Source organism: Ranitomeya variabilis, chromosome 6 (genome assembly GCF_051348905.1).
Source record: "Ranitomeya variabilis isolate aRanVar5 chromosome 6, aRanVar5.hap1, whole genome shotgun sequence".
Classification (NCBI taxonomy): Eukaryota; Metazoa; Chordata; class Amphibia; order Anura; family Dendrobatidae; genus Ranitomeya; species Ranitomeya variabilis.
Genome location: NC_135237.1, coordinates 445,169,180 through 445,183,719, shown reverse-complemented (window position 1 = coordinate 445,183,719; position 14,540 = coordinate 445,169,180). Strand labels below are relative to the sequence as shown.

The 14,540-nt window shown below is 41.3% G+C and overlaps 1 protein-coding gene across 1 annotated transcript in view; it reads left to right on the top strand.

Moving 5' to 3' along the window:
• Positions 1-14,540, top strand: part of PRKDC (protein kinase, DNA-activated, catalytic subunit) — a 384,813-nt gene that overhangs the window by 151,380 nt on the left and 218,893 nt on the right. The window contains exons 29-35 of the mRNA XM_077270465.1: positions 2,112-2,211; positions 3,937-4,070; positions 8,384-8,635; positions 10,821-11,035; positions 11,385-11,593; positions 11,765-11,897; positions 12,339-12,497. Of these exons, the coding sequence (XP_077126580.1) occupies positions 2,112-2,211; positions 3,937-4,070; positions 8,384-8,635; positions 10,821-11,035; positions 11,385-11,593; positions 11,765-11,897; positions 12,339-12,497 (1,202 nt within the window). The remainder of the gene's footprint in view (positions 1-2,111; positions 2,212-3,936; positions 4,071-8,383; positions 8,636-10,820; positions 11,036-11,384; positions 11,594-11,764; positions 11,898-12,338; positions 12,498-14,540) is intronic.

Genomic DNA, 14,540 nt, shown 5'->3' with positions numbered 1-14,540 from the left:
GGTTCCATGGTTACTAGTAACCTCCAATGCCAGGCCTCTTCTCCCGATCATTGCTCTGGAGATCTCAAAGGTAGTCCTATAGTAGGTCCACTACCTTATGGCGGGTCAACCCAGCCGATTTCAATTGGACAGCGCCACGGCTGTGTCATACGTCAATCATCTAGCGAGTATCCACGTTCAAGCGCCTTGGCCAAGGTACCTCACATGGGCCGAGATCTATCACTCGGTGATCTTGGCAGTACATGTCCCAGGAGTAGAACTCTGGGCTGCGAACATATTTAGCTGTCAGGGTTTCACCTCAAGTGAGTGGGAACTTCACCTGCAAGTCTTCCATCAGACCCGCCTTCACTGGAGCTCTACAGTTGTAGTTCGGATGGCGTCCTGACTGGTCGCCTGTGTACTCGAGTTTGTTGTTCGGCCTCGAGATCCAAGAGCCATCGCACTGCATGCTCTGGTTATTCCGTGGTACTAGTTTCCACTTCCGAGAGTTTTTCAGAAGCAGAAAGGGCCCCAGTGATCCTCGAATATCCGCATTGACCACGTCAGTTCGCTTGCGGAGCTGATAGCCTTCTGTCTTTCTGCAACAAAACTGCAAGTAGGGACCACCTCGCAGGATGTTTTCACATGTAGTTCTTCCCTATTGCATACCGTTAGATCATTGGGATCTATTCTATTAGGGAAGGTCGCCCCCCTTTTTTCTCGGCGATATCCTCATCCTGACGAGTCTTCGGTGCTAACGGGTCTTTTCAGACCTTTTTCCCTTATTTCCTTCAAGGCAAGGTGGTATTGTATCACTACTGTCATGAGGGCATAGTTCTTCCCTCATCTCTTTTGACACCAGTCCACAAAATGGAATGAGTTCCCCATATTCCGAACGAAGCGAGTGCTTTGAGTAGGTACGTCTTGAGGACGGCGTCCCTCCCAAGGTTGGACACTGTATCTTGGGTTTCCTAACGGTAAGAGGAAGGCTTCCTGACGTTTACAGGAAGGGTTTGGCCGTCTTCATCGGCCATTTAGCCTGGTGTATTCTTTTCTCCATCCAGGAGTCCTTCCGTGTTAGATGACAGCCTATCTCCCTGTCTATCGTGGGTTCTAGGCACCAGGCGTCGACAAGACACGCCTGCAAGCTTGCGGATTCGTCCAGTCCGCATGCATTCTTGAAGCATTATAATTCCCAGACTTCCACAGATGTGGCTCTGGGCAGGCGGACTCTGCAGGCCACGGTGGCGCACTTGTAAGTAGCAGTTACACAGGGCCTGATCTGACGTTGTCCCCACCCAGGGACTGCTTTGGTACGTCCCACGGTCTGTGTCCCCCAATGAGGCGTAGGAGAAAGAGGGATTTTTGTGTACTCACCGTAAAATCCTTTTCTCCGAGCCAATCATTGGGGGACACAGCTCCCACCCTGGTATTGGCTTATGCTTGTTTGTTTATAATCCGATATGCTATACTCTCATATATGATATGACATGCTGTAAGCTAATATGTTGTTACTGATCTCCTACTGCTTTTTACACCTAACTGGTTAGCTGAGGGCAAGCAGGAGGGTGTATACTGCAGGGGAGGAGCTAACTTTCTTTGTATCACTTAGTGTCCTCCTAGTGGCAAGCAGCATAACACCCACGGTCTGTGTCCCCCAATGATTGGCTCGGAGAAAAGGATTTTACGGTGAGTACACAAAAATCCCTCTATTCAACTTTTTAGGAACCGCATGTCCTTATAAACGGTTTAGGAGGGCTGATCCTTCTGACAGATTCCTGCTAAAGCTTAAAACTAGATCAGGGCTAAACTTGTGCACAGAACAGCAATATTAGACAGTAAACTCTAAGTCCAGTCCACACTATCAGAATTTCGTAAGTCTTTACATCAGTATTTTTAGGTCAAAACTAGGAGTGGATGAAAAATACAGAAGTGATAACGTGTTTCTAATATATGTTTCCTCTGATGGTTCCTCTCCTTGTTTTGGCTTGCACATACTGATGCAAAATACTGACCAAATACTGATTGTGTGCATGTGGCCTAAACATGTATATTTACAGGAAATTTTTTGTATGTGTGGGTGGTGTTTTCTAAAACTGATGAATTTTCCAATAATTTGCTTTACTTTACAGGTACCATTCAGCAGTGTAGTGATGCTGTTGATCATTTAAAACGCATTATAATCCAAAAAGCCAGCAGCCTGAATAAGTCCTGTAAGAGACGAATACCCAGGTACCTGCACTGACCTTCCATCTCGTGTCTTCTCTAAATACTTGTGAAATGTTATTGGATGCTGACTTTCTCCTCCATGTGACAATAGTAATGATCTTCCTGAATGTCCGAGAGTGGATATTTAGGCTAAGTGCACACGTCGCAGAATTTCCGCTGAAATTTCCGTGGCAATTCTGCAACTCCTGCCGTGGGTATATCACATGCGGCATTGGCATGCATATTCCCGCTAAAAACTAGCGTTTTGCAAGCGTAATTAGCTTGCAGAATGCTAGCGTTTTCCAAGCGATCTGTAGCATCGCTTGGAAAACTGATTGACAGGTTGGTCACACTTGTCAAACAGTGTTTGACAAGTGTGACCAACTTTTTACTATTGATCCTGCCTATGCAGCATCAATAGTAAAAGATAGAATGTTAAAAATAATTAAAAAAAATAAAAGAAATGGTTATTCTCACCTACCGAAGGCAGCCGATCTCCTCAGCGGCTTCCGTTCCTATGGATGCTTTGTGTGCAGGACCTGCGATGACGTCACGTGACCGCGACGTCATCGCGATCACGTGACCGCGGTGTCATCGCAGGTCCTTCACACACAGCATCCCTGGGAACGGAAAAAGGTAGCGTGCACCGCTGAGAGGCGGGAAGACTCCGGGGCCATCAGAAGGTGAGTATATCACTATTTTTTATTTTAATTCTTTTTTTTTTTAACAATTATATGGTGCCCAGTCCGTGGAGGAGAGTCTCCTCTCCTCCACCTTGGGTACCCAACCGCACATGATCCGCTTACTTCCCGCATGGTGGGCATAGCCCCATGCGGGAAGTAAGGAAATCAATGCATTCCTAGGTGTGCAGAATCCCCGCGATTCCGCAAATTTAATGAACATGCTGCGTTTTTTTCTGGAATGCGATTCCGCTCAGGAAAACAACGCAGCATGTGCACAAAAAATGCGGATTGCATTCTATTAAATAGGATGCTTAATGTGAGCGTTTTTTTCACGGTTTTATAGCGAAAAACCACGAAAAAAACGCGAAAAATCTGCTACGTGTGCACACAGCCTCAGTATTGTCATCTGCAGATATGAATATAGGCTATTAAAGGGGTCGTCCACATTCTGTTGTTAGTGCCGCTTTCCTCACACACCGACCAGCACCTTTGCCCATACAATGGCTGCTGGTGGAGGGACATGTGAAAATCCTACAAATCTCTGTAGAGTGATTGATTATAGGGCTTGTCCAGCTCTTGTGAATTTTTATCAAGCATTACAGCCTGCTCAATCCTAACTGTGTGTAGCACATGTATGGTGAACATTCAGCTCCACTGCTTGTTATGTGATTTGTGTATTTGTGGTTGTGACAGTTGCTGGATTGTGAAGCGGAGCCGATTCCTGTCCCTTTGAATATTTTGCACGGATACGATTTGGCAAGCTGCAGTACTTTCCGAAAATTCCACCAGGACTGGGCAGCCCTTTAGAGAACAATCTGTAGCTAGTGGGAGCTCATTATATAGCAATTTATAAAATTCCCCTTGAATTTAATAATCATCTTTCATTGAGCACCACTTAATATTTTTGGTAGCTCATAAAGGGGTCTCAGGTGCTAGGAAATCTTAGCAGAGTTTGCACATACTAGGTTTTTTCACATAGCATTTGAGCATATAAATTATACTAGCTTGTCGTGTGACCTTTCCCAGCTCGAACTGATAATGATGTATTTTTTTCCCCTAAACTTAGAGGCTTCCCTCAAAGTCAGACAATCTGTCTGTTGGATATGGTCTTATGGCTTTTACAACAATGTGGCCTCCCTCAGACTGATTGCCGACATAAGGCAATGGAGCTCTTCTTTGAATTTGTTCCTTTGTTGCCTGGTAAGTGTATTGGGGTTTTGTTAAATCCATTTTATTTTTCCATTTTATATTTAGCAGCTTACCATTTTGTATGTTTCTAAATTATCTAATACTCAACTCTTTTTTTTTTTTTTTTTTTAAATATGCGTTATTTGTTGGATAATTTAATGAGGGAGCAGCTTGGTATGTATTGTAGAGCATGTGTAGACCGTCTTATAGAATCTGAGTGCTTGAGCTATCAAATTATACAGTATATACAGCGGGTGAAATAAGTACTGAACACGTCATCGATTTTCTAAATATATTTCAAAAGGTGTTATTGACGCAAAATTCTCACCAGATGTCGGTAACAACACATCCGATCAACACAGGCAAAGAAATAGAACCATACATGTCCATAAAATGATGTGTAATATTAAGAATTCACACAGGAGAAAAGGTATTGAACACATGAAAGAGGTGCAAAAAGCCATGGAAAGTCCTGACACCAGCTGAAATCTATCAGTAATTAGAAAGCAGTCTTGCCACTTAGTTAAAAATTAATTTCAGGTGGTTCAACTGATGGCCTATAAAAAGGTATCAACGAAGGTGCCACACAAAGAACATCTCGTGATGGGAAAAACCAGTGAGCTGTTTCAAAATCTTTGCACTTAGTGTTGCAAAATATACTGATGGCATTGGTTACAGAAGAATTAATAAACTACTGAAGGTTTCAGTGAGGCCTGTTGGGGCTATAATCCGGAATTGGAAAGAACATAATTTTACCATAATCCGTCAGGTGCTACCCACAAAATTTCACACAGAGGAGTGAAAAAAATTATCAGGAGAGTTGCCCAAGAGACCAGGACCCCCCACTGGAGAGCTACAGAAAGACCTGGAATCAGCAGCTACAATTGTTTCAAAGAAAACAATAAATAATGAACTCAAGCTCCATTGCCTGTATGCACACTCACCACGCAAGACTCCATTGCTGAACAAAAGCATATTAAAGCTCGTTTATAGTTTTCTCAAACATTTAGATAAGCCTGTGAAATACTGGGAGAATATAGTCTGGTCAGAGGAGACCAAAATTGACCCCTTTGGATGCCATAATACACACCCTGCTTGGAGGCCAAAAGGCACTGCATATCACCCCAAAAACGCCATACCAACAGTGAAGTTCTGAGTTGAAAACATCATGGTGTGTGGCTGTTTTTCAGCATACGGGACTGGCATACTTCATATAATTGAAGGAAGGATGAATGGACAAATGTACCAAGACTTTCTTAATAAAAATCTGCTGCCATCCACCAGTATGATGAAGATAAAATGAGGGTGGACATTTCAACAAGACAATGATCCTAAGCATACAGTCAAGAAAACTTTCAATTGGTTTCAGAATAAGAAAATAAAGTTGCTATAATGTCCCAGCCAATCACCGGACCTGAGTCCGATAGAAAATTATGGAAGGAACTAAACCTCCGAGTTCATAGAAGGAACCCACGGAACCTTCAGGAGTTGAAGAGTCTTTGTGTGGAAGGATGGGCCAAAATCACACCTGAGCAATGCATGTGACTAGTTTCTCTATATATGAGACATTTTGAAGCGGTCATCACCAACAAAGGCTTTTGTGCAAAGAATTAATTAAGTTTCAGTGTTCAATACTTTTTCCATGTGTTATTTCTCATTATTACACATGACTTAATTTATGGACATGTATGGTTTGATTTCTTTGCCTATGTTGATTTAATGGGTTGTTACCAACATCTGGTGAGAATTTCACCTCAATAGCACCTTTAGAAATCTATATAGAAAATTGTTGATATGTTCAATACTTATTTCACCTTCTGCATATGTGTACTGCTATTGAATGAGTTAATGTGATACGTGAGTCGCTGAAGAAATTAGGCAGGATACACAGAGAGCCAAAAAGCCTTATGCTAGTTCTATGATTTCAGGAAGATCTGAGGCACTAAGAGAAATCTCATAGGGATAAAACTTAGCTTTTATTCAATTTTTAAAATGATATAGCAAAAGTACAAAAATGAGCAAGATGATTTTACCATGATAGGCCTTTTTCAAGCCTGAAATACAGACAATAAAATATATTTTATTCTCTCATCAGCTGAAAAAAAGTTTTTAAGTCCCTGTTTTTAAAGTGTAACCATCAATTTAATTTGTATTTAATAAATAGTACACAGATTTGTGACCGAAATACTACCATCATGTGGTTGACCACAATACACACTCTCTTACTGTCGCTCTTATTCATTCCCATCTGGACTACTGCAACTCTCTTCTGATCGGTCTCCCTCTTACCAAACTTTCTCCTCTCCAATCCATCTTGAATGCGGCAGCCAGGGTCATATTTCTGTCCAGCCGTTTCACCGATCTTCATCTTCTGCCATTCATTACACTTGGCTACCCATTCGCTACAGGGTCCAGTATAAACTCATCTCTCTCACCCACAAAGCTCTCCACAGTTCTGCACCGCCTTATATCTCCTCTCTCATCTCTGTCTATCGCCCTACACGTGCCCTCCGTTCTGCAAATGACCTAAGACTAACATTTCCCGTAATCCGAACCTCGCACCTCCATCTCCAAGAATTCTCTCGTGCTGCGCCAGCTCTCTGGAATGCACTTCCCCAGACGATCAGACTGATACCTAGCCCCGACCTATTCAAGCGCGCTCTAAAAACCCATCTCTTTAAACAAGCCTAGCACATCAACTACTAAACTAACTTTGCCCTGTTCCCTCCTTCCAAATATTATTCTGAATCTGCACCCTACTATTCATCTGTCTCCACACCCTCCATGCACATAACTGCACTTGATACTTGACTATTGCACTGAAACACACGGGCTGATGACCGGATCATGCAGCTTTATATGAAAATCCCTATTTATTATAATTGCCAGACCTGAAATAACAAGCACTTTTCACCTATTGTCCCCCCCCATTTCCTTGTAGATTTGTAAGCTTGCGAGCAAGGACCTCACTCCTAATGTCACTGTTTAAATTGTCTTAACTTGTATTGACTTTATTGTCTGTACATGTCCCCACTTAATTGTAAAGTGCTGTGGAATATGGAATATTATTATTATTACATGAAGATAAGCAACTTTGTAGTGTATTTTATCAAAAAAGTCTGCTTCACCTGGCTAATGTCTTGAATTTTTACTTCATGCGTAAAATCTGTATGCGGTGAAGACAGATTTTTTTGAAAATCTATGGAGTGGCGATGAGCTATAGACAGACACAAACATTCTACTGCAGACTCCCCTGAAACCACCGTTAGACCTCCAGCTGCGATCTCCTGGCTCAGTAATGGGAAAGTCTGTATTCACTGAAGACACATTTTGCTTTTGAATTGATAATTTTGAGAATGAACGATCAGTTCAGGAGGAGAATCACAAAGTGTCTTACTTTCAAATGTTCTATTAATTTATGGAAAAAGATTTAAAATTAGAGTTACTTTTTAAGTTGTCTAGTCAGCACACTAGTCCTCTCGCTTAATCTCTGAATTTCAACTTCAAATGCTTCTTCTATCTCTCTGTCACACCATGGAAGGTCACCCTACCGCGGTTCAGGCAGATAATAGCAGTAGGTAGTACCTGCAGCTCTTCGGCCACCTCTGAGGTGGACAGAACACTTCCCAGCTAAAATGGAAGAGAAAGATTAGCCGCTATCAGTTTTTTGTTTATTTTTTTGCTTCGTGTTAGGCTGCTTTCACACTAGCGTCGGTACGGGCCCGTCGCAGTGCGTCGGGCCGACGTACCGACGCATGCTGTGAAATAAATGCCAAACGTGGGCAGCGGAAGCAGTCTTACGACGCTTCCGCTGCCCCATTGCAAGGTCCAGGGAGGAGGGGGCGGAGTTTCGACCGCGCATGCGCGGTCGAAAATGGCGGACTCGACGCACAAAAAAAGTTACATGTAACTTTTTTGTGTGCCGGCGGTGCGCCAAAACGTGACGCAACCGTCGCACGATGGTTGCGACGTGTGGCAATACGTCGCAATACGTCGGTAATGTAAGTCTATGGGGAAAAACGCATCCTGCAGACAACTTTGCAGGATGAGTTTTTTCTCCTGAATGACGCATTGCGACGTATTGCATACGACGCTAGTGTGAAAGTAGCCTTAGGCTACCAGTGTAACTGCTGTACCGTCACTGAATGAGACAAAGATTTTATGCTGAGTAATTAGAATCCAGTTTTATAGATGCAACAAGGTGCATTCTGTACCCGCTCTATACTTGTATGATGACTGAATATTACATTTTCTGAGAAAAATTTTTTATTTCTAATTTGCTTAATGTTTTCTTCTATCTGATTCTTATACATTTTTCTTTACAGAGAAAAAATCTCCTTCCGCATGGGTAGACGATATTATCAAGAAAGAAGGCATCTCCTTCTTTATCCAAAGATTTGAAAGTGCTGGCATTGTGGACGGCACCCATTGTGGCATATTTTACATCCCCACCCTGCAGGACTTGACTAATACCTCTTTACGAGCTGTGCTTCAGTGGATGGATATGTTGCTTGCTGCTCTGGATTGTTATAATACATTTATGGGTATGCGTGCGGTGAAACCACAGACTTTGCTTGGTAAGTAAAGTAGCTTCATTTACCTCTTGGAATTTGTACGAGTAAGGCTCCTTTCACACTAGCGTCAGCACGGGCCCGTCGCAGTGCGTCGGGCCGACGTACCGACGCATGCTGTGAAATAAATGCCCGACGTGGGCAGCGGAAGCAGTCTTACGACGCTTCCGCTGCCCCATTGTAAGGTCCGTGGAGGAGGGGGCGGAGTTTCGGCCGCGCATGCGCGGTCGAAAATGGCGGACACGCCGTGCAAAAAAAGTTACATGTAACGTCTTTTTGTGCCGATGGTCCGCCATAACACGACGCAACTGTCGCACGACGGTTGCGACGTTTGGCACTGCGTTGCTAATGCAATTCTATGGAGAAAAAACGCATCCTGCGGGCAACTTTGCAGGATGCGTTTTTTCTCCAAAACGACACATTGTGACGTGCGTCGAAAGACGCTAGTGTGAAAGCAGCCTTACATATTTCCTTGATTTCTATGTAAGCATTATATTTAGTTACAGTCATTCGTTGTGCTGTTTTTTTAACATTTGTCTAAATGAATTAAAACCTTTTTAAAAAGTGGTAGATCATTGAGGATATACTCTTGGACCCCCAGCGATCAGACAGCAGGGCAGTGGATTGGAGGAGTTTGAATGAAGTAGCGGTCCAACCTCTGCCCCACCACTCTTCTCAAACTCTTGGGCAGCTTATCAGCCCTGGCATATACCCTTCAATACTCTAATTTTTTCTTAAACTGTACAACCACAACATTGTGAAAATGCCACCAGCATGTTTACACGGTCGTACAATTTTGCTTTTTTGTGTAAATGTCTCAAATGTTCATAAAATTATTCAAAAGAGGCCAAAATTTCCTCCAGTACAGATTATAGTAAATATCCAAGCCATGAAAACACTTAATATAACTCCTTTTAATGGTTGAGTAAGTTTTACGTGTTTTTTTTGCCAATCGCGTGTAAATGAAATCGCTTGATGGTCTGACCACTTTGCTAGATGTTGGTGTCGTGGATCTGTGCCATGTGACTATGATGGCAATTTAAAAATTATATAAACTACACTTAGTCAGCACTTACAAAATAAAGGTAAGAAAATGTGCAGGAGCTGATGCGACCGAAGAGCAAAAATTTAAAAGCATGAAAAGTGCACCTGAGCTATGGGAGCGCTAAGTATAAGGGTGCTTTCACATTGCATTTTGCAACCTGCTCGTTGGTTCGTCAGTACAGAAGATCTCTAAATGCAGCTCCCATAGAATGGTGGAAAAGGTATGGATTTCTGAGGGAGTGCAGGCGTGGGATTCTGGAGCCATAACTGACGTGCATGGGGAGGGGAATAGTTTTATAATGAAGAGAGTAGGCAGGGATTTCTTCCAGGCACTGTACGCCCCTGAGCCTGGAAGAAATCATTAACATAAAGACAGAATATAACATGTCTCCACAACAAGGCATACAGGTAGGGCTAGTTTAACATTTTTTGTTACCTGTATTCCCATATTAATAGGTCATACATGTCCCAGGGGGTGACAGATTTCCTTTTAAAAAAATAGAAAAAATCAACCGATTCGCAAAAGTACCATGAAAGTATACAATTATTTAACCCCTGACGTAAATGCCATAAAGCAAAAAAATCGAAAAGGCCAGAAGTCCTCACTCTCACAACAAAAAATGCAATTAAACATTGGATGTAAATGGTACCAATAAAAATTACAGTTCGCCATTTCAAAAAACAGACCATCAAACAACTCCCATCAACCAGAAAATAAAAAAAAAAAAATATCTTATAAGAAATCTGTGAATGTTTGTTCAGCGCGCTAAAAGAAAAACTATACAAGTTTGGTATCATCCTAATTATCCTGACCTGGAGAATGAGTTTGCCGGGACGTTTCTAATACACAGTGAACACCGTAAAATCAAATTCCAATAAACCATGTCTGAATTGTTTTCACCCTTTCACCGCACTTGGAATGTTTTTTTCCTTTTTTCCAGTACATTGTATTATAAAATGTATGCTGTAAAACAAAACAAAGTCGTCGTTAAAGAAATAAGCCCTTGCACAGTTATCTCAATGGAAAAATGGATTGAAGCTTCAGAAAGGTCTAGAGCTTTTTCCCCGTGTTACTGTTGCTTGTGTCCTTTTAAATCTGGCATCAGTATTAAACCCTATTCTTTTTGATTGTTAATCTTTGTTTTAGACTCTTCTCAGAAGTCTTCTTTTCTTGGAGCGCTGCATTATTTCATCAGTCATCTTTCCATGCGTGACATCACGGCAGCACAAGCCGGCTATAGTGATGGTTCATTCAGCCCGCAAGAAAAAGAGGAGTACAACTACAGCAAGTGCACAATCACCGTGAGAATCATTGAGTTTGTGACCATGATCCTGGATCACTGCCAGCAGGATCTCTGCAAGGTAAGCGCTGCAGTCACTTCATCTTTGTCTACTGATTTTACAGTCAATGAGAAGGTTAGAGTGTTGGAAAGAAAAAGGATAAACCCATCCAGAATAGTCACAACTTGTCGCCTAATGTTCCCAGATGAATGATATGCGCTCAGAGATTACTCAACTGATTAATCTGAACAGTCATGGATTTTGACAGCAGTTACAAACCATGAATTCTTGCACACTGTGACTTTCATCCTCGCACACTGTAGCCTTAATGCATGTACCTTTTGGTAATTTTATTGATATAAAAGCAAAATAACCATCTGTTCTACTATATAATGTTATGCAATAACACTTTTTTTGCTAACTCTTGTAGGATTTGGAGAATGAACTTCTGAATAATTCATTGTGGGAATTAACAGCAAGTACCATATGTAATCCATCGAGTATAGGATTCAATACGGCAGATGTTCAAGTGATGAAGAACCTCCCAGACGTGTGTGTACAGTTGCTGAAAGCGGTAGCAAAATCGCCCTACATGGGGACCTTGAAAATGTGTTTACAGACGAGAATTACAATGGAACGGTAAACTCTTCTTACAGTATAGAATTTTATATTCGTATTTTATTACTTTCCAGAGATTATTTGTGTCATTAGATGGCATTCAGAGACCATTTTGCTGAATTAGCAAAATTTGTATTTCTACATTGATAGTTTTTAACTGCCCCCATTATATTTCCTCTTTACCACGGACAGAATTGAAGATCTATGTGGTGTTAATTTGTATGATCCAGATATGAGGAATGACAGCATTGAGTTGGGTGCCACGCTGTCTGCCTGTAACCAGCTTTACAGGGCGCAGTTGTTGAATTCAACTTTGCAAGCTCAGGTGAGAAACCAAAGAAAAAGTCACATATGCTAGTAAATGTGTCCTTAAAATGTATGTAATCAGAGTTTTCTTGCCTGTAAAATAGGGCCCCAAGTATATGATTTCTTATCCTCCTGCATCCATCTTACTTTATCGTCATAGCAAAGCACTTCCAATACTGCAGCTCCAGCAATATAATTGAGCTTAATGTTTTTAACAAAGCACCACTACAGTGGTTTTTTGTGTTATTTCATTGCAGCGCTTGAGTGGTGCTACTAATTTAAGGCCCTTGCATTTACTTATATAAGGTATATAGGTACAGTGACCTTACGTCAGTAGCACATTTCTAGTGTTGCAATAAAAAAAAACCTGCTGGAGTGGTGCTTTAAGTCAAAACTTCATGGCATCAAATGCAGCTTTATTTTTGAAGTCTATATACTAACATGTATATTTTATGCTTAGGTCACTGGTCTGGGATTTGCCGTGGGTTCCAGACTTCTTTCAGTGGTTTATAAGGGCATTGCTGCTGGCAGCGATCAGAAGTCTTTACCATCGTTAGACATCAGCAGCAGGCGTCTTGCTGAAGGAATATTACAGCTCTCTTTCAATTTCGGGGGACAGGTAATTGTCAGCACATTTTCTTTAAATCATTGTTACTGCTGCATCTCCGGTCCATAATAAAATGTTGAAAAAAAAAAAATTCTACACAATGCAGCGTCAGAAATTGACCTCTTGTGTAAATGAAGTTGTTGAAAAAAAAAAAATTATAATAATTCTACACAATGCAGCGTCAGAAATTGACCTCTTGTGTAAATGAAGTTGTTGAAAAAAAAAATAATAATAATTCTACACAATGCAGAGTCAGAAATTGACCTCTTGTGTAAATGAAGTTGTTGTTTTTTTTCTATCTGTTTGTTTTATTCTACTTTATTTTCTGAACAAGGTTCAGCCTGAGCTGCAGCTATTTGTTGTGAACACAAAGGTCAGAGATGCTTTACAGCAACCATGTGGGAAAACAAAGCTGGGTCTACGGATGACTCGATGGGAGGGTGGAGTGGCCATCCTCCAAGGTCGCTGTGGTCGCTCTTGCCATCTAAATTAATAGAGGGATTAGACTTAGTGAGTGGTAGCAGCGCTGTCACTGTTATGTCACCGCTGCAGGAAAACAAAGACTAAGGCATGGACTGAGATACAGCACTGAATCCACGGAAGACAGATAATATGCAAATGTTTTTATTTTTTGCCTATTTTTTTTTATTTTTTAAATACAAGTAACTGAGCATATAGAATAAGGTGGTTGAAAGCGGTCTGCTCCTTTAATTTGATTTAAAGGTGAATGCTCTGCCTCTAATTTTTTTCTAATCTTTGTTAAAAACTTTTTTAAGGAATGTTTTTTGTGAGATTTTCAGCATTATCATCGAAGGCACAATTTAAATGCATGGTAAAGCTTATGTATAGATAATGCACATTCACGATTGACGATAGCAACTGCTTATATCTTTCATATCCCTGCACATTTCAAAGATCATGATCATTTTAAAATAATTTTTACATCATCAAAGAGAGGATTTCAGTGCATGATGTCACCTATTTATATAACTTATTCTCAGTAGGTGACGGTCACAGCTCACCACCTCCTCCTCCATGCATGCTTACCTTAGTGCATGGACATAACATTATCCCTTAGACCAAAAGAGTCACCCCTAGGCTCCAGTTTCGTTTGCCCATATGGGAGCTGTAATTCGCCTCTCTGACCTGCCGTACACGACTCACAGCTATAGTACTGGTGAGACGTCTAACCCCAAAGCCTTGTATAGAGAGTGGAATTAAATAAAATACATAGTTGTAGAAGAAATACTGTGGGTCACTTTCTGATGTTACATTGCCTTTTTTTTTTTTTTCTTTTTTAACATTTTATTACGGAACAGAGATGCAGCAGCAAAAATTAAAATATTGACAAGGTTTTTTAAGGGTATGTTCACGCATTGTGTTTTTTGGCTACGAAAAATGTAGCATTTTTCTGTCCTAGCAAAGTGAATAAGATTTCTGAAAACTCACGCACATGTTGTTTTTTCCTTGCAGATTTGAAGCAGTTCAAAAAATGAAAAAAAATAATAAAAAATGCACATTTTTATGCAGTATTTTGCCTGCCTAGAAACTCATTTTTGATGCAAAAATGTCTTTAGCAAATACTTAAAGAGGATGTCCAGTCCAAATCGATAAGTCTGCTGTCACTCTGTGTGACTGCAGACTTATGAATCCCCACAGTGCACGCACTATTTCTGAGCCGGGACCAGAGGGTTATGTGTGCATTATGCATGCTCCCGGCCAGAGCCCGTCCAGTGGGCACGGCCTCGCTCCATACACTTGTATACATTTCCTCTAGTCCTGGGCTCAGAAACCAGCGAATCCCCACAGTGCTGGGGGGATTCATAAGTCTGCAGTCACAGATAGTGACTACAGACATCGATTTAGACTGAACAACACCTTTAACTTGTTCTTATTCCCTAAGGCCTCATTCAGAAATCATTTTTTTTCACTTATGAGAGAAAGAGTGAGTTTCATCAAAGATTTTCATCAGTTTTTTCACTGAATAGGAAAAATGATTTATCTCCACCCTCTCTTATCAGTCAGTGAACAACGGACCACACAAGGATGGCGTCT